Source organism: Palaemon carinicauda, chromosome 29, assembly GCF_036898095.1.
Source record: "Palaemon carinicauda isolate YSFRI2023 chromosome 29, ASM3689809v2, whole genome shotgun sequence".
Classification (NCBI taxonomy): Eukaryota; Metazoa; Arthropoda; class Malacostraca; order Decapoda; family Palaemonidae; genus Palaemon; species Palaemon carinicauda.
This window is the reverse complement of record NC_090753.1, coordinates 75,489,555-75,507,907: the sequence shown is the minus strand read 5'-3', so window position 1 is coordinate 75,507,907 and position 18,353 is coordinate 75,489,555. Positions and strand designations below refer to the sequence as shown.

General features: G+C 47.7%; 1 protein-coding gene across 1 annotated transcript in view; it reads left to right on the top strand.

Moving 5' to 3' along the window:
• The first annotated feature begins 278 nt into the window (after positions 1–278).
• Positions 279–18,353, top strand: part of LOC137622251 (uncharacterized) — an 80,371-nt gene continuing 62,296 nt past the window's right edge. The window contains exon 1 of the mRNA XM_068352768.1: positions 279–590. Within this exon, the coding sequence (XP_068208869.1) occupies positions 412–590 (179 nt within the window). The 5' untranslated portion in view covers positions 279–411. The remainder of the gene's footprint in view (positions 591–18,353) is intronic.

Genomic DNA, 18,353 nt, shown 5'->3' with positions numbered 1-18,353 from the left:
ATTTTTAACTCTAATGAGTTAAGGAAATTTATAAATAATATTATAGAAATAGGGAATTTAGAAACCCCCTACTAAAGAGGTTGCCCGGTATATTGGAAAGGTCCTAGAAGTTAGAAGTAAAAGTATGAAAGCTGTGAAGCTGTCTGTGTAAGAGGTCACTAATGATTATGAATTTTCTGAAGCAGACTGCAGCGCTTTGCAATTACCACGCTTCATCTAGTAGTGTGCCCACAATCACAGATTCAGTGTTGTGGAGAGAGCAACGAGGAATGTGGAAAAGAGAGCAGTCCAGGAACTCTAAACCACTAATTAAAAATGCCGCTGAAAATAAGTCATATTTAGCAAGATTTACTAAGTGATTTCATATTGTTAAATACAAGAGACGGAAACAAACTTAAACCAGAGTGAAGGATGCAGTGTATTTCCAAGTCATTAGCCTTTCGCCGTCTGCCTTTAGGCCTACCTGTGCAAGCCTTACCGGTAGGCCTCTTCGAAAGGCGAACTTATTTCACGAGCGGAGTTTTGTCCGGGAAAGCCGTGCACAAGATAGTCCACAGATATTTGATCAATAACAACGAATCAAAGAAGAAGTAAGCCGATTTTGACGATTTACTGTATGAAAGGTTGTTTTTCCTGGATTAAACTATAAGTTTACTAAGCCCCCCCCCCCCCCCGCCAACGTAACTTGTAATTTTTTTCCTTTTTGTAATGATGAAAATTTGAACTGGCTCGCAAGGGTGTCCTTTTAGCAATAAGTTGATTTTGACAATATTTACTGTAGGAAAAAGCTGTTTTTCCCTTATTAGACTAATTTTACCAAGTTCCTAACCTAACCTATAGTGAATTTTTTGGGTGTATGCATGGTAGCGGCCACCTGTATGTATTATTATGACTAACTTTGGTATTATTGTTGTTTATTACAGGGTAATGTAACCTAGGGAAAAAACTACTTATTTTTTTAGAAAAAGGTCCGTTCTCTTCGAAAATGACACTCGTTCCTGTTGGAAATGAATAGTTTCAGAAATATATATATATCTATATCCACCGATAATGGGGGACCCCCAGTGGGAACTCGGGGTTTTGGGTGGGGAAAATATACTGGGGAAATGGTATATATTGGTAAAACAAGCCTTTTCTTCACTATACATTACCTTCTTGGATGTATAATAAGCCGATGAAAAAGTATGCTAATTATCTATATCCCATACTAACGGTATATTTTTCATTTATTTGTTGACATTCTACGGGTCGGTTGTAGTCAGTCTCGTTCGTTCGTTTGTACATAGCAGTTTTCAATATTAAACTTACCCGATAATCATGTAGCTGTCAACTCCGTTGCCCGACAGAATTCTATGGAGGGATACGCCAGCTATCACAATACTAGAAGGGGGTGTACTTACCAGCGCCACCTGTGGCCAGGTACTCAAGTACTTCTTGTTGACACCTCCTCAATTATTCCTCTGTCGTGCTTCCGGCAAGACGTTCTGGGATACGCTTATGATCTTCGAGTTTGTTCACGGCTAATTGGTGAAGTATTCTCTCAGATTTCGGCTGTCGCATTACTGGAAACCTTCTTATATTAGCTAGATAGCTTTTATATAGTCCTGATAACGATCTTTTGCTTGATTTTGGAAACCCCTTTGGCTAACTCTTTGGATTCAAGATGTCTGACATTTCGCAAGCCCCCTCCCATAGACGATGTAGGTCTTGCAATAGGCGTATTCCGAAGGCCTCGGTAGATCCTCACACCGCTTGTTCTGACTGTAGGGACAGGCCCTGTCAGTTAGAAAATCGATGTGAGGAATGCGCCGGACTTTCGGAACTGGAATTTGTCCGTCTTTTAAAATATTCATCTAAGTTAGAGAGAGGTAGAGTTAGGAGGAGTTCTTCTCACTCTTCAATGTTTTCCTCACCTCATGATCCCCTACCTTTTCCTTCCCCTGTAGTGGCTACCCCCGAACCTACTGTTTGCCCTCCGCCTGATATGTCTGTTGTTTTGCGTGCTATTCAGGCCTTAGGCGATAAAGTAGAGTCAGTGGTAAGTGACCATAAGTCTCTGATGGCCGAAGTTAAGGAACTTAAGGTCAAGAGTGCAGTGGGTGGAGTTAGTGCCAGTGCTGTGACGAGTGCTAGTGTCAGTGCAGTGCCAAGTGCTAGTGTCAGTGCCAGTGTGGTGCGTGAGGATTCTTCTGTGCGAGCCAGTCGTCCTCCCAGTCCGGGACCTCTTGCAAGCTCCCATGCCCAGGGGAGAAGCAATGTCGAAGGGCATAAGGGTTCGGCAGGCCTTGTTAGGCGCACAGAAGTTTCCTCGGTGGTTGCGGGCGTGTCTTCCAAAGACCGTCACTCCCACCCGCAGACGATTGAGCCCGTCTTTTTCTCGTCCGCTGATCATCTGTCAGGGAAGAAACGTTGGTCTCAGGTCTCGAGACCACTTAAACGCAGAGTCCAGTCCGCGAGTGCTCAGCCAGGTTGCAGTCATTGGCTCAGCTCTGACTCGCCGCAGTCATCTGTCGACTGCACTCCGCCCAAGAGGAGTAAGGTTCTGCCACAACGGAGCTCGACTGTCGACCCTAAGTGGACTCTACTACAGTCCATGCAAGCACAGCTTTCGGACTTGATGCGTGAGTGTCGGGCTGAGAGTGTTGCTCCTCCGCCTCCGCCTACACTCCCTCCGCCTGCGCTCGCTCCGCCTGCGCTCGCTCCGCCTGATCGCAGTACCACCTGCCAGGCGTACGATGTTGAGCCACGGTCTGAGTTTGCTGTTCCCTCTGGTGTTCAGCCTCCGCCTTCTTTAAGGCAACCTTTGCTATGGGATCAGGAGGATTATTCCTCTCTTCCTCCGCCTCCCTTTGCTGCTCCACCAGTGGTGCAACTCTTGGCTGAGGTACAACAACCTCTCCCGTCCATGAGTCAGTCTCCTCAGCTCTCGCTGCAGCGAGCTCAACCATCCACAAGGCAAGCTCCACTACACCTTGGCCTTGCGCCTCAGGAGCCTCAGCTTGCGAGACATTTACCTTGTTCTGCGCAGCCTCAACCTCATCACGCTCCGCTCTCACCACAGGAACAGGAACTTGCTACTCCGCTTCCACCAACCGCTCAGCAAGCGCAATCCTTGGGTTCAACCACTCATGCTAGGAGTCAGCCTCCTCCACCCATGCGCCTTCCTTCTGCTTCGTCTGCTATTCAGCCTTTGCAGTCTGAGCCTCAGGTTCTCCCTCAACAGTTACTTGTAGAGGAAACCACGACTATTGTTCCTTCTCGTTCTGACTCTGCTGTTCAGCATTCTTGTCCGATTCCTTCGCTTCACTCTGGTGATGAGGCGTCTGATGATGAGGAGGCACACCTGGATCCCTCATCAGACGTGGATGAATCCAAGCTTTCTCCACAGTCTATTGATTTTCGTAAGGTCTTGGCTCTACTTAGGGAGGTTTACCCAGACCACTTTGTCTCTGCTATTCCCCGCTCTCCACCATCTGAGTTTTCGCTGGGCGTACAACAAGCTAAGTCCACCTATACTAAGCTAGTCCTAGCTAGGTCCTCTAAGAGGGCATTAAGGATCTTAGGGGAGTGGCTGCAGTCTAAGCAACACCTTGGCAAGACTTCTTTCATGTTCCCTCCAACGAAGCTCACTTCGAAAGCGAGCGTTTGGTATGCCACAGGAGAAGCACCAGGCTTGGGAGTACCTGCCTCTGCCCAGGCTGACTTCTCAAGTCTGGTAGACTCGCCTCGGAGAACTGCAATGAGGCGCTCTAAGGTTTGTTGGACCTTCTCAGACCTGGATCACTTGCTGAAAGGAATGTTTAGAGCATTTGAAATGTTCAACTTTCTAGACTGGTGCCTGGGGGCCCTCAGCAAGAAGACCTCTCCTGCGGACAAAGATTCTGTCATGCTATTAATGTCCTGCATGGATAAGGCCATTAGGGATGGATCGGGTGAGCTTGCGTCGATGTTTGTATCAGGGGTTTTGAAGAAAAGGGAACAACTGTGTACCTTCCTTTCCGCCAGCATTACACCTTGCCAAAGGTCACAACTCCTTTTTGCTCCGCTCTCGAAGTTCCTCTTCCCCGAAGAGCTGGTTAAGGACTTGTCTGCTGCCCTGATACAAAAGGATACACACGATCTTGTAGCCTCATCGGCTCGTAAGTCTAAGGTTGCTACCTCAGTCCCCAAGACTTATCGCTCCCCAGTGGCTGATACCCCTGCCTCGAGGTTCATACCGCCCTTTCGTGGTAGAGCCCCCAGCCGAGGAAGCTCCCGTCCAGACTCTCACAGGAGCAAGTCTAGGAAAGGATCCAGGACATCTAAAGGAAAAAACTGACTCTCCGCATCTCCAGACAACAGTAGGAGCCAGACTCAAGATCTTCTGGCGAGCCTGGGAGAAGAGAGGTGCAGACGCCCAGTCTGTCAGTTGGCTGAGGAACGGTTACAGGATTCCATTCTGCCTCAAACCACCTCTGACCACATCGCCCATCAACCTCTCTCCCAACTACAAAGAAGAGGACAAGAGGCTAGCATTGCGCCAGGAGGTGTCGCTACTTGTGCAGAAGAAGGCAGTGGTTATAGTCCGGGACCATCAATCCCCGGGCTTCTACAACCGTCTCTTTCTTGTGGCCAAGAAGACAGGAGGTTGGAGACCGGTGCTGGACGTCAGCGCTCTCAACGAGTATGTCACCAAGCAGACGTTCACGATGGAGACGACGAAGTCGGTCTTAGCAGCGGTCAGACAGGAGGACTGGATGGTCTCGTTGGACCTGAAAGATGCATACTTTCACGTTCCTATTCATCCAGACTCCCAACCTTTCCTGAGATTCGTTTTTGGAAAGGTTGTCTACCAATTCCAAGCCCTGTGTTTTGGCCTAAGCACAGCTCCTATGGTCTTTACACATCTGATGAGGAATATAGCAAAATTCCTACACTTGTCGAACATCAGAGCCTCCCTCTACTTAGACGACTGGCTGTTGAAAGCCTCCACGAGTCGTCGTTGTCTGGAGAATCTCAATTGGACTTTAGACTTAATCAGAGACCTAGGTCTATTAGTCAACATAGAGAAGTCTCAACTCATTCCCTCCCAATCCATTGTGTACCTGGGAATGGAGATTCGGAGTCAGGATTTTCGGGCTTTTCCATCGGCCCCCAGGATAAGCCAGGCCCTAGAGTGCATCATGAGCATGCTGAAGAGGAGCAGTTGCTCAGTGAGACAGTGGATGAGTCTCACAGGGACCCTCTCATCACTGGCCCTGTTTGTCGAGCTAGGGAGACTCCACCTCCGCCCTCTTCAATTCCATCTTGCAGCTCATTGGGACAAGGGTTCGACTCTCGAAGCAGTCTCTATCCCTATCAACCAAGAGATGAAGACCACTCTCCTGTGGTGGAAGCACAACCTCCTTCTCAGGGAGGGTCTATCGTTGGCCATTCAGACCCCCAATCTTCATCTCTTCTCAGATGCATCGGACTCGGGCTGGGGTGCAACCTTGGACGGACGGGAATGCTCGGGAACGTGGAACGAGGAACAAGGATTACTCCACATCAACTGCAAGGAGCTGCTAGCAGTTCATCTAGCCCTGTTGAACTTCAAGTCCCTCCTGCTAGGCAAAGTGGTGGAGGTGAACTCAGACAATACCACAGCCTTGGCTTACATCTCCAAGCAAGGAGGGACCCATTCGAGGAGCCTATACGAGATCGCAAGGGACCTCCTCATTTGGTCAAGAGGTCTAAACCTCACTCTGGTCACGAGGTTCATTCAGGGCGATATGAACGTCTCAGCAGATCGCCTAAGCAGAAGGAATCAGGTCATTCCCACGGAATGGACCCTCCACAAGAGTGTGTGCAACAGACTTTGGACCTTGTGGGGTCAACCTACCATAGATCTGTTTGCCACCTCCATAACCAAGAGACTTCCGCTGTACTGTTCCCCTGTTCCAGACCCTGCAGCAGTTCATGTGGATGCTTTTCTACTGAACTGGTCCCATCTCGACCTGTACGCATTCCCACCGTTCAAGATAATAAACAAAGTTCTGCAGAAATTCGTCTCGCACGAAGGGACACGGCTGACGCTGGTTGCTCCCCTTTGGCCTGCAAGAGAATGGTTCACAGAGGTACTTCAATGGCTAGTCGACTTCCCCAGGACTCTACCTCTAAGAGTGGACCTTCTACGTCAACCTCACGTAGACAGGTTGCACCCAAACCTCCACGCTCTTCGGCTGACTGCCTTCAGACTGTCGAAAGATTCGCTAGAGCTAGAGGCTTTTCGAAGGAGGCAGCCAGTGCGATTGCCAGAGCAAGAAGGGTTTCCACTCGTAGAGTCTACCAGTCTAAGTGGGAGGTCTTCCGAAGCTGGTGTAGAGCCAATTCAATATCCTCTACCAATACCTCTGTGACCCAAATAGCTGACTTCCTTCTACATCTTAGGAATGAGAGATCCCTTTCAGCACCTACGATTAAAGGATATAGGAGTATGTTGGCTTCAGTTCTCCGCCACAGAGGTTTGGACCTGTCTTCCAACAAGGACCTTCAAGACATTCTTAAGTCTTTTGAGACGTCTAAAGAACGTCGTCTTTCCACTCCAGGCTGGAATCTAGACGTAGTCTTAAGGTTCCTTATGTCATCTAGGTTCGAACCTCTCCAGTCAGCTTCCTTCAAGGACCTTACCCTCAAGACTCTTTTTCTCGTCTGCCTTGCAACAGCTAAGAAAGTCAGTGAGGTTCATGCCTTCAGCAAGAACATTGGTTTCACAACCGAATCTGCAACATGTTCTTTTCAGCTTGGATTCCTAGCAAAGAACGAGCTTCCTTCACGTCCTTGGCCTAGATCGTTTGAAATACCTAGCCTCTCCAACATGGTAGGTAACGAACTAGAGAGAGTTCTTTGCCCTGTCAGGGCTCTCAAATATTATCTTAAGAGGTCTAAACCTATTCGAGGACAGTCAGAAGCTTTATGGTGTGCCATCAAGAAACCTTCGAGGCCCATGTCCAAGAATGGGCTTTCGTATTATATAAGGCTTCTGATCAGAGAAGCACATTCTCACTTAAAGGAGGAAGACCTTGCATTGCTGAAGGTAAGGACCCACGAAGTAAGAGCCGTAGCTACTTCGATGGCCTTTAATAAAAACCGTTCTCTGCAGAGCATAATGGATGCAACCTATTGGAGGAGCAAGTCAGTGTTTGCATCATTTTACTGTATCTGAAAGATGTCCAGTCTCTTTACGAGAACTGCTACACCCTGGGACCATTCGTAGCAGCGAGTGCAGTAGTAGGTGAGGGCTCAGCCACTACATTCCCTTAATCCCATAACCTTTTTTAACCTTTCTCTTGAATGCTTTTATTGTTGTTTTTATGGTTGTTACGGTAGGCTAAGAAGCCTTCCGCATCCTTTTGATTTGGCGGGTGGTCTATTCATTCTTGAGAAGCGCCTGGGTTAAAGGTTTGGTAGAGGTCCTTTAGTAGGGGTTGCAACCCCGTGTACTTTGGCACCTTTGGGTTGATTCAGCCTCCAAGAGGAACGCTGCGCTCAGTAAGGAAGACGAACTTTAAAAAAGAGGCAGAGTAACGGTTCTATTCGACTTCCTTACCAGGTACTTATTATTTCATTGTTATTTGAGATAACTGTTATATGAAATATGGGATACTTAGCTATCCTTTAATCTTGTACACTGGTTTTCACCCACCTCCCTGGGTGTGAATCAGCTACATGATTATCGGGTAAGTTTAATATTGAAAAATGTTATTTTTATTAGTAAAATAAATTTTTGAATATACTTACCCGATAATCATGATTTAATCGACCCTCCCTTCCTCCCCAGAGAGAACCAGTGGACCGAGGAATAATTGAGGAGGTGTCAACAAGAAGTACTTGAGTACCTGGCCACAGGTGGCGCTGGTAAGTACACCCCCTTCTAGTATTGTGATAGCTGGCGTATCCCTCCATAGAATTCTGTCGGGCAACGGAGTTGACAGCTACATGATTATCGGGTAAGTATATTCAAAAATTTATTTTACTAATAAAAATAACATTTTTCAATATCAAACTTAGCCGGTGATCATATAAGCTGTCAGCTCTGCTGCCCGACAGAAAAACCTAAGGACAAAATACGCCAGAGATCGCTATACAGGTGGGGGTGTACATCAACAGCGCCATCTGTCGAGCAGGTACTCAAGTACTCCATGTAAACACAGAACCAATTTTCTCTCTGTCGTGCCACCGGCAAGACCTACTAAATACGCTGTTGCTTACTGGATTGATTTTCACAGATTTTGGTGAAGTACTCATTTCTAGTTATTAGCTTTCGCTTTGCAGAGGTTATCTTCAATACTTCCTTGCATTCTTTGATTGAATTTTGGATTATTTGTTGACGACTTGGATAGATTTTGAATTTCTCTTTGACTAATTCAAGATGGCTGACCCTTCTCAAGTCCCTAAATACAGGAAGTGTAGTGCTAGGGACTGTTCAAGGCGTCTTCCGAAGGCCTCTATCGATCCGCACACCATTTGTTCCAATTGTCGGGGTAAATCCTGTCAATGGGAAGATTGGTGTGAGGAATGCGTTGGGCTTTCGGAATTCGATTTTCTCGAATTCCTTAAATATTCACGTAGGCTAGAGAGAGATAGAGTCAGGAGGAGTTCATCTCGCTCAGTTGATTTTTCCTCTCCCCATGCCCCACAACCTATTCCTTCCCCTGTAGTGGTTGCTCCTGATCCCCCTTCTAGCACTCAACAACCTTCGATGGCAGATATGATGCGTGCCATCCAGGCTCTGGGTGAGAGAGTCGAGTCATTGGCGAGTGACCGTAACCAACTCATGGCAGACGTCAGGGAGTTGAAGGGTAAGAGTGCAGTGGGTAGTGACCTAGTGAGTGGAAGTGTTGTGAAAAGTGTTAGTGTTGCGCTTGAGGGTGCGTCTGTTCGTGCCTGTCGTCCTCCCAGTCCGGGACCTCTTGCAAGCTCCCAAGCCCAGGGGAGAAGCAATGTCGTACGACCAAAGGGTTCGACAGGCTTTAATCAGCGGACAGACGTTCCCTCCGTGGTTTCGGACGTATCTTGCCAAGATCGCCCCACCCACAAGAAGACGAGAGAGCCCATTTTTTCCTCGTCTGCGGAAGATGTTTCTCGGAAGAAACAATGGACCAAGGTCTCACGACCTCTCAAACGCAAGGTCCCTTCCGCGCAAGTCCAACGGCCCAGTTGTAGCCACTGGGTCAGTTCGGACTCGCTGCAGTCTTCAGATGACTGCACACCTCCTAAGAGAGGCAAAGCGGTACCGCAACAGGCAGTAACACCGTCTGTTGCCGCACCTGCTACTGTAGACCCTAAGTGGGCTTTGCTGCAGACCATGCAGACACAGTTGTCATCGTTAATGCAGGACTTTCGTGCGGAGAAGGTTGACGCTGCACCCGTTAGCCTACAACCAACCACGGTTGTGCGTCCAGTTGACGCTGAGGCTACCTTCTCCCGCACTCCAGCTGTGAGAGTCCCGCCACCCATGCGCACTGTACCCTGCCAGCCGCATGTTGACGTTCGCCGACGCACGGAACCCTCCGTTGACGTTCGCGAGTTACAACAACAACAACCTAAGTTGTTTTGTTTTGACACGGTGCGTCAACCTCCGCAACCCACTGTGGTTACCCCTACTCGCCCACAGCAGACTATACAGTCGGGAGTAGACGCTTTGCGCCCCCGCGCAGCTATGGTTGTTGCCTGCTCTCAGACTGACCAACAGTTCCATGACGTTGCGTCCAGTGCAGTCACGCATGCACCCGTGCTGCCGGACTCAGCTGACCAGCCAATGCCTACTCCTTTGCCGCTTCCTCTTCAGCATTCAGACGATGGACTCTCTGATGATGACGACGCTGCACACCTTGACGACCCGCACACGGACATCGACGAACCCAAGACCACGCCTCCCTCCCTGGACTTTAGAAAAGTACTTGCACTGTTCAAGGACTTGTATCCAGATCAGTTTATTTCTGCGGCCCCACGCTCACCTCCATCTGAGTTCGCTTTAGGCACGCAGTCATCCGCGCCTGCCTTTATGAAGCTCGTCCTCGCCCGCTCGTCCAAGAGAGCTTTAAGGGTGTTGGGAGATTGGATGCAGTCCAAAAAGCACCTGGGGAAGACAGCATTCTTGTTTCCCCCTGCGAAACTCGCTTCCAGATCGAGCGTCTGGTATGCCACGGGAGAAGTTCTCGGCTTGGGAGTTCCTGCCTCTGCCCAGGGCGACTTCTCAAGTCTAGTAGACTCTCCCCGCAGGCTGGCCATGAGACGCTCCAAGATTTGTTGGACTCCTTCAGATTTAGATCATCTGATGAAAGGAGTGTTCAGAGCATTCGAAGTGTTTAACTTTTTGGACTGGTGTTTGGGAGCGTTGAGCAGGAAGACCTCCCCTTCTGACAAGGAAACTTCCATGCTCATTATGTCCTGCATGGACAAGGCCATACGGGACGGTTCCAGTGAGCTTGCGGCTTCGTTCGTTTCCGGGGTCCTCAAGAAACGAGAAAACCTTTGCTCCTTCTTGTCAGCTGGAGTAACTCAATGTCAGAGGTCGGAGCTTATGTTTGCCCCTCTCTCGAAGTGCCTTTTCCCAGAGGAGTTGATCAAGGAGATTGCTGCCTCCTTGATTCAAAAAGACACGCATGACCTGGTTGCGTCATCTGCACGCAAAGCCACCCCTTTGCCTTCCGTGTCTAGACCCAGGATGGATACTCCAGCGTCAAGATTCATTCCGCCCTTTCGTGGCAGAGCCTCCAGCAGAGGAGGTGCTCGTGCCGAAGGGAAACGTGGGAGCAAGAAGAAAGGTACCAAGTCCTTTAGAGGCAGAGTCTGACTGCCACATTCTTCAGACAGCAGTGGGAGCCAGACTCAAGAACTACTGGCAGTCCTGGGAGAACAGGGGCGCAGATGCACAATCTGTGAAGTTGCTCAGAGAGGGGTACAAGATCCCATTCTTGCGCAAGCCCCCTCTAGCAACGACTCCCATCGACCTCTCTCCCAGGTACAGAGAGGAGGACAAGCGACTAGCTTTACAGCAAGAGGTGTCTCTCTTACTAGAAAAGGGAGCGGTAGTCAAAGTCCGGGACCATCAATCCCCGGGCTTCTACAACCGTCTCTTCTTAGTGGTAAAGAAGACAGGAGGGTGGAGACCGGTGCTAGACGTCAGTGCACTGAATGTCTTTGTCACCAAGCAGACGTTCGCCATGGAGACGACAAAGTCTGTTCTAGCAGCGGTCAGGAAGGAAGACTGGATGGTCTCTTTAGACCTCAAGGACGCTTACTTTCACGTCCCCATCCACCCAGATTCCCAACCTTTTCTAAGGTTCGTTTACGGGAAGGTTGTCTACCAATTTCAAGCCCTGTGCTTTGGCCTAAGCACGGCGCCTCTTGTCTTTACGAAACTGATGAGGAATATTGCCAAATTCCTGCATTTAGCAGACATCAGAGCCTCCCTCTATTTGGACGACTGGCTTTTAAGAGCTTCGTCCAGTCGTCGCTGTCTGGAGAATCTAAAGTGGACTCTAGATTTGACCAAGGAATTGGGTCTCCTGGTCAATATGGAAAAGTCCCAACTGGTCCCATCCCAAACTATAGTGTACCTAGGGATGGAGATTCACAGTCAAGCTTTTCGGGCTTTTCCGTCGGCCCCCAGAATAAGTCAAGCCCAAGGATGCATCCAGAACATGCTAATGAAGGACCGATGTTCAGTCAGACAGTGGATGAGTCTGATAGGGACGCTTTCATCACTGGACCAGTTCATTGCGTTAGGGAGACTGCACCTCCGTTCCCTTCAATTTCACCTGGCTGTTCACTGGAGAAAGGACAAGACGCTAGAAGCGGTCTCGATCCCTATTTCCGAGAAGATGATGTCATCACTGACCTGGTGGAAGGACAACATCAACCTCAGAGAGGGTCTGCCACTGACTGTTCAGACCCCCAACCACGTTCTCTTCTCGGACGCATCGGACACGGGCTGGGGTGCGACATTAGACGGTCGGGAATGCTCGGGCACCTGGAACGCGGAGCAAAGAGCGTTACATATCAACTGCAAGGAGCTACTGGCAGTTCATTTGGCCTTGAAAAGCTTCAAGTCCCTCCTTCTAGGCAAGGTGGTGGAGGTGAACTCCGACAACACCACGGCCTTGGCGTACATCTCCAAGCAAGGAGGGACCCATTCTCTGAAGTTGTACGAGATCGCAAGGGACCTCCTCACCTGGTCAAGAGATCTAAACCTGTCTCTAGTAACGAGGTTCATTCAAGGCAACATGAATGTCATGGCGGACCGCCTCAGTCGGAAGGGTCAAATCATCCCAACAGAATGGACCCTTCACAAGAATGTATGCAAGAGACTTTGGGCCACATGGGGCCAACCTACCATAGATCTCTTTGCAACCTCAATGACCAAGAGGCTCCCAAATTATTGCTCGCCAATCCCGGACCCAGCAGCAGTTCATATAGATGCCTTTCTACTGGATTGGTCCCATCTAGACCTTTATGCATTCCCCCCGTTCAAGATTGTCAACAAGGTACTGCAGAAGTTCGCCTCTCACGAAGGGACAAGGTTGACGTTGTTTGCTCCCCTCTGGCCCGCGAGAGAATGGTTCACCGAGGTACTGCAATGGCTAGTGGACGTTCCCAGAACACTTCCGCTAAGAGTGGACCTTCTACGTCAGCCACACGTAAAGAAGGTACACCCAAGCCTCCACGCTCTTCGTCTGACTGCCTTCAGACTATCGAAAGACTCTCGAGAGCTAGAGGCTTTTCGAAGGAGGCAGCCAGGGCGATTGCTAGAGCAAGGAGGACATCCACTCTTAGAGTCTACCAGTAGAAGTGGGAAGTCTTCCGAAGCTGGTGCAAGTCGGTATCAGTATCCTCAACCAGTACCTCTGTAACTCAAATAGCTGACTTCCTTTTATATCTGAGGAAGGAAAGATCTCTTTCAGCTCCCACGATCAAGGGTTACAGAAGCATGTTGGCAGCAGTCTTCCGTCACAGAGGCTTAGATCTTTCCAACAACAAAGATCTACAGGACCTCCTTAAGTCTTTTGAGACCTCGAAGGAGCGTCGTTTGGCCACACCAGGTTGGAATTTAGACGTGGTACTAAGATTCCTTATGTCAGAAAGGTTCGAGCCGCTACAATCAGCCTCCTTTAAAGATCTCACTTTAAAGACTCTTTTCCTCGTCTGCTTAGCTACAGCTAAAAGAGTCAGTGAGATACACGCCTTCAGCAGGAACATCGGATTTTCATCTGAAACGGCTACATGTTCTTTGCAGCTTGGTTTTCTAGCCAAAAACGAACTACCTTCTCGTCCTTGGCCGAAATCGTTCGATATTCCAAGCCTTTCTAATTTGGTTGGAAATGAACTAGAAAGAGTCTTGTGCCCTGTTAGAGCTCTTAAGTTCTATTTAAAACGAACTAAACCTTTACGAGGACAGTCAGAAGCTTTATGGTGTGCTATTAAGAAACCTTCTTTACCTATGTCGAAGAATGCAGTTTCCTATTATATTAGACTGTTGATACGAGAAGCTCATTCCCATCTGAATGAGGAAGACCATGCTTTGCTGAAGGTAAGGACACATGAAGTTAGAGCTGTCGCAACTTCAGTGGCCTTCAAACAAAACAGATCTCTGCAGAGTATAATGGACGCAACCTATTGGAGAAGCAAGTCAGTGTTCGCGTCTTTTTATCTTAAAGATGTCCAGTCTCTTTACGAGAACTGCTACACCCTGGGACCATTCGTAGCAGCGAGTGCAGTAGTGGGTGAGGGCTCAACCACTACATTCCCCTAATTCCATAACCTTTTTTAATCTTTCTCTTGAAATGTTTTTTATTGTTGTTTTTGGGTTGTCCGGAAGGCTAAGAAGCCTTTCGCATCCTGGTTGATTTGGCGGGTGGTCAAATTCTTTTCTTGAGAAGCGCCTAGATTAGAGGTTTTGATGAGGTCCTTTAGTATGGGTTGCAACCCTTGATACTTCAGCTCCTAGGAGTCGCACAGCATCCTATGAGGATCGCGAGGCTCAGTAAGGAAGACGTACTTAAAAAGGCAGAGTAATTGTTCAAGTCGACTTCCTTACCAGGAACTTATTTATTTTATGTTTGTTATTTTGAATAACTGCTAAAATGAAATACAAAATACTTAGCTCTTAATAATGTAAACATGTAATGCTGGTCTCTACCCACCCCCCTGGGTGTGAATCAGCTTATATGATCACCGGCTAAGTTTAATATTGAAAAATGTTATTTTTATTAATAAAATAAATTTTTGAATATACTTACCCGGTGATCATATATCAAAGGACCCTCCCTTCCTCCCCAATAGAGACCCAGTGGACCGAGGAGAAAATTGGTTCTGTGTTTACATGGAGTACTTGAGTACCTGCTCGACAGATGGCGCTGTTGATGTACACCCCCACCTGTATAGTGATCGCTGGCGTATTTTGTCCTTAGGTTTTTCTGTCGGGCAGCAGAGCTGACATCTTATATGATCACCGGTTAAGTATATTAAAAAATTTATTTTATTAATAAAAATAACATTTTTATGCAATTTATGCAACAATACAGTATCCTGAAACTAAAAATATTGGTATTAATAAAATCTAAACCCTTACAAAAAAAAATAGCAAACCCTTTCTATATGGACTTACATTATAGGCCAAGGTTGGAACCAGCAATGGGCCCCCTTACTTTCATGAGCAACGAGACGCTCAAGTGGGTGTGATCAGGAATATGATCCTTGGTCTCCTGATTATCTGTCGTTGTTTGATCGTTCTCCTCGTGACTTCTGGGTCACTGGAGACACTTCAACGCATTCGAGCGGTAGGAACAATAATAGGTGACCAATCAGGACTACTCTAAGTACTCGCATGGAGATGTTCCATCACGTGTTTGGTTGGCGACAAGGTCCATTACCACTTCGTGACCGGCATTTACATGATATACTGGCACGTTGCCCAATTCTGCTCTCACCTAAATACTACAGAGACAAAGGTACACCTTACTTTTCATTATTTGGGGCCGTGCGTACTAAATCTGTTCTGTTTCTGAAGGCAAGGCTTATCACATACTTCTTCAGGGTTCACTCCTGGTTCTAGTCTACAGTCATAGATTGGCGTTTCAGCATCCCTTAGTGATGAAGGACTTCACTAGAGTTGTTGAGGTGAAAACATGCTCACTTGGTTTTGGACAGAGGGAATTCCTAGATCCCTGGGCCTATTCACTGTTGTCTGGCCAGTCGAGTAAGATCTTGCCTCCTGCACTGTATTGACAAAGGTATTTCTATGTACCTCAGGGATGGTGTCTTTTCTCTTCCCGTTGACCTTGCAGTGTGATTGCTTATGGAAAGACTTAAGGCTAAAGGAGCCTTTAGCATTCTTTTCAGCTCTTGAGTGCTACCATGGAAATATCTTCCATTGCCAGCATCCAGATAAATTCTTGAGTCAACCAGTGGTCCAGTGCAGTCGCCTGCTTCGTCACTAATCTAGATTTGTCAAATCCTGAGATGGTGGTGAAGTACAGCAAGTGATCTTCATGACACTTTTGTCAGCTAAACAGTGAGCCAACTGGGTCCTGGACAGGAGGGATATTGGGGTTTCCCTATTCTCTAGGCAAGTTGGACAGGTGTCGTCGTTGAGGAGAAAATGGTGGAGAAGTCGAAGAAAATTAAGCACGACTTCCTCATCTATGGTGCAGCTTCCTTCTCTAGAAAAGGCACAGGTAGTGCTCCATCCTTTCTTGCCCCACCTGACCTGCTCGGAGAGGAAGACTTGTACAGTATCTCAATTTACCCATTCATCATTCCTACAGAAAGTTCTTTGGGTTCATCCTCAAAGGAGTAATGTACTAGTTGAAGGTCCTATGCTTCTGACTGTCCACCTCTCCCAATGTGTTCATGCAAGTATTCACTCTGGTCTCAGCTTGGACCCACTCAAACAGGATACACCTTTTGAGGTATCTCAACAACTGGCTGGTCCTGGCCTCTTCTGAGAGTCAGTTACTTCAAGCTTGAGATTGACTATTTTCCTTTTGGCAAGAGAAATATCTTAGCATATTCTCAGCCATCAGGGGCATGTAGTATGAACAGGGTGGTCCCTGCTTCCTTTTGTACTGGAAAGACTTCTTGCTCATTGGAGTTTCTCAATGATAGACTTGTTTTCTACTTGACTGCCAGTGTTTTGTTTGCCACTCCCAGATCTATCTGTCATTTTGGAAGATGCATCCCAACATCCTTGTGACAACTTGATTGCTTGCGCATTTCCACCCTTTTGTCTGGTATATATATCAAATACTGCACTCAACAAACTGTTGACTACTTTAAATGCTAGGCTGACCATGGTGGCTTCCGGACTTGCTGATGCTCCTGGTCAAGGTACCAATGCAGCTACCCCGATAATCCAACATACTTCAGCCACTTATACAGAGGTTCCACAACTCAGTGACCTCCATGTCACTTCATGCGTGGAGACTATCCAGTATCTCCTCCGAGCGAAAGGCTTTTCGCAAGGCACTGCCCAGGTGTTGGGATATCTGCATAAGTTATCTGCAGCTCTTTACTAGGGAAAGGGGGTCGTGTTCTGCGATTGGTGTTATAAATGGGGTACTTTTCCGGTTGGAGCCTCTGCAACTAATCGCTGATTGCTTTGTCTATGTGCTCTGAAGGAAGCTCCTCTCAGTCTCTCGGGTAAAAGATTACCACTCAGACTTGCCGTACAAGCCATAAAGAAGAGCATCAGACAGGTGTCTCACATTTTAGACTGTGTTCTTTGTGGCTCTAGCCTCGGCAAAAAGGGTAGGCTCTCTTCTTGGTATTTTGTATGGCATTATTCATTTTGAGGAATGGAAGGAGGTATCCACTCAACAGGCAGCAAGCTGAGCTCCTTCATGGGGCAAGAAGCATCTTGTCTTAGATAAGCAAATGTGAAATAAGTCCAAGAATGAAATGTAATAATGTCTGGTTCATTTTTCTTTTTTTTTCTCCTCTTGGGGTTATAGCAGTGATGAACTTATATAGATATATCAGATAAGCAATGCAGGTAAGGTACTTAATAGAGCACCTTTTCTTTACCTTGTTTTGTATTGAAGTATTTCCCCCATACCTCTTTATGGGAGGAAGCAGGGAGAAAATGTATGAATTCCCATATAATGCCACTGGGATTTATATTCACCTAAGACCATCTAATTGTCCCTAGTGGAGGCTGAGCCTAAAACCTTTGATATCTATGTGCTCAGGTAGTCAGGAGGTTGAATAGGAGTCATGACTTTCTCTTATATACAGAACCAAAGTATGTTGACATTTCTGAGGTCAGTAAGATTAGCCAGAGTGGTTACATTGGGACTTCCACACCTCAGGATAACTCTCCTATTAAAGGTCTCGGTTGTTTCGTAACTGGAATACAAACCAACGTTATTTATGATCGAGTCATTATTCTTCATGTTGGCAATCACCAATGCGTCTTGAGCAGGACGTTTCTCGATGTTTTCCAATGTGTTAACGGCTGTCACATACTCATGCATGCGAGGATCACCAGCTGCAGCCACCAAAAGCGGCGGTAGTAGCTGCTAGGAAAGGTAAGGTGGTTAACAATCGTTCGCCGTCGCCCCATTCCCCTTCCCGCAAATGCATGACAGCGCAACAGCCAGAGAAGGAGGAAGGGGCAAGTTTCAAGGTTTTAAAATTCTGAAACTTCCTGCGCACAGAAGGTAATCAACATTTGCAGTACCTAAGCTTTCAGCCTCAGGAATGGAGACCGCGCAGAAGGATTCTTCAATCTCTATCCCTTCGGGGGATCTTGCGCATTGTGCATTGATGAGCAAGCACCTTTGGTTCAGCGCCTTGGTCAGAGCTGTCACACTGGTCTTCGTTCCGATGCTTCCTTTGCGACCGGTGGAAGCCCCCGGGGTTTCCTTGGGATTTTCCTTTGTTTCAACCGATCCAGGACGATGGACCATGACTGCTTCTCCCCTGAAGAGGAAGAGGGGATCTCCTGACAAGCTTCCTTCATCAAGAGTCAAACTGACTCCGGTCAGGGCTCCAAGGGTAGAGGTTCCCCTAATGGATCCATCGTTGCCTCTGACCACTGTCTCGAAAGAGGCTCTCAGAGGGAAGAGTCAGTTCCGAACTCCTCTCCCATCACTGACGTAAAGACCCCAGGGAGAGAACGACATCTCGCCACCAGCTCCTTGTTCTTTCCTTGCTAAGAAGGTTGTTACTTCCAGACCCTCTGCCTTGGAATCTCTGTTTCCCCCAAGAAGGAAACATAAAGACACCAAGACGGTACCAAAGTCCTCCTCCAGGACTTAGAGACCCACAGAGGCAGTCAGGAGCCGAGTTAGCCTTCCCGTTGACAACCGCGACCCACTCCGAGGCGAGAC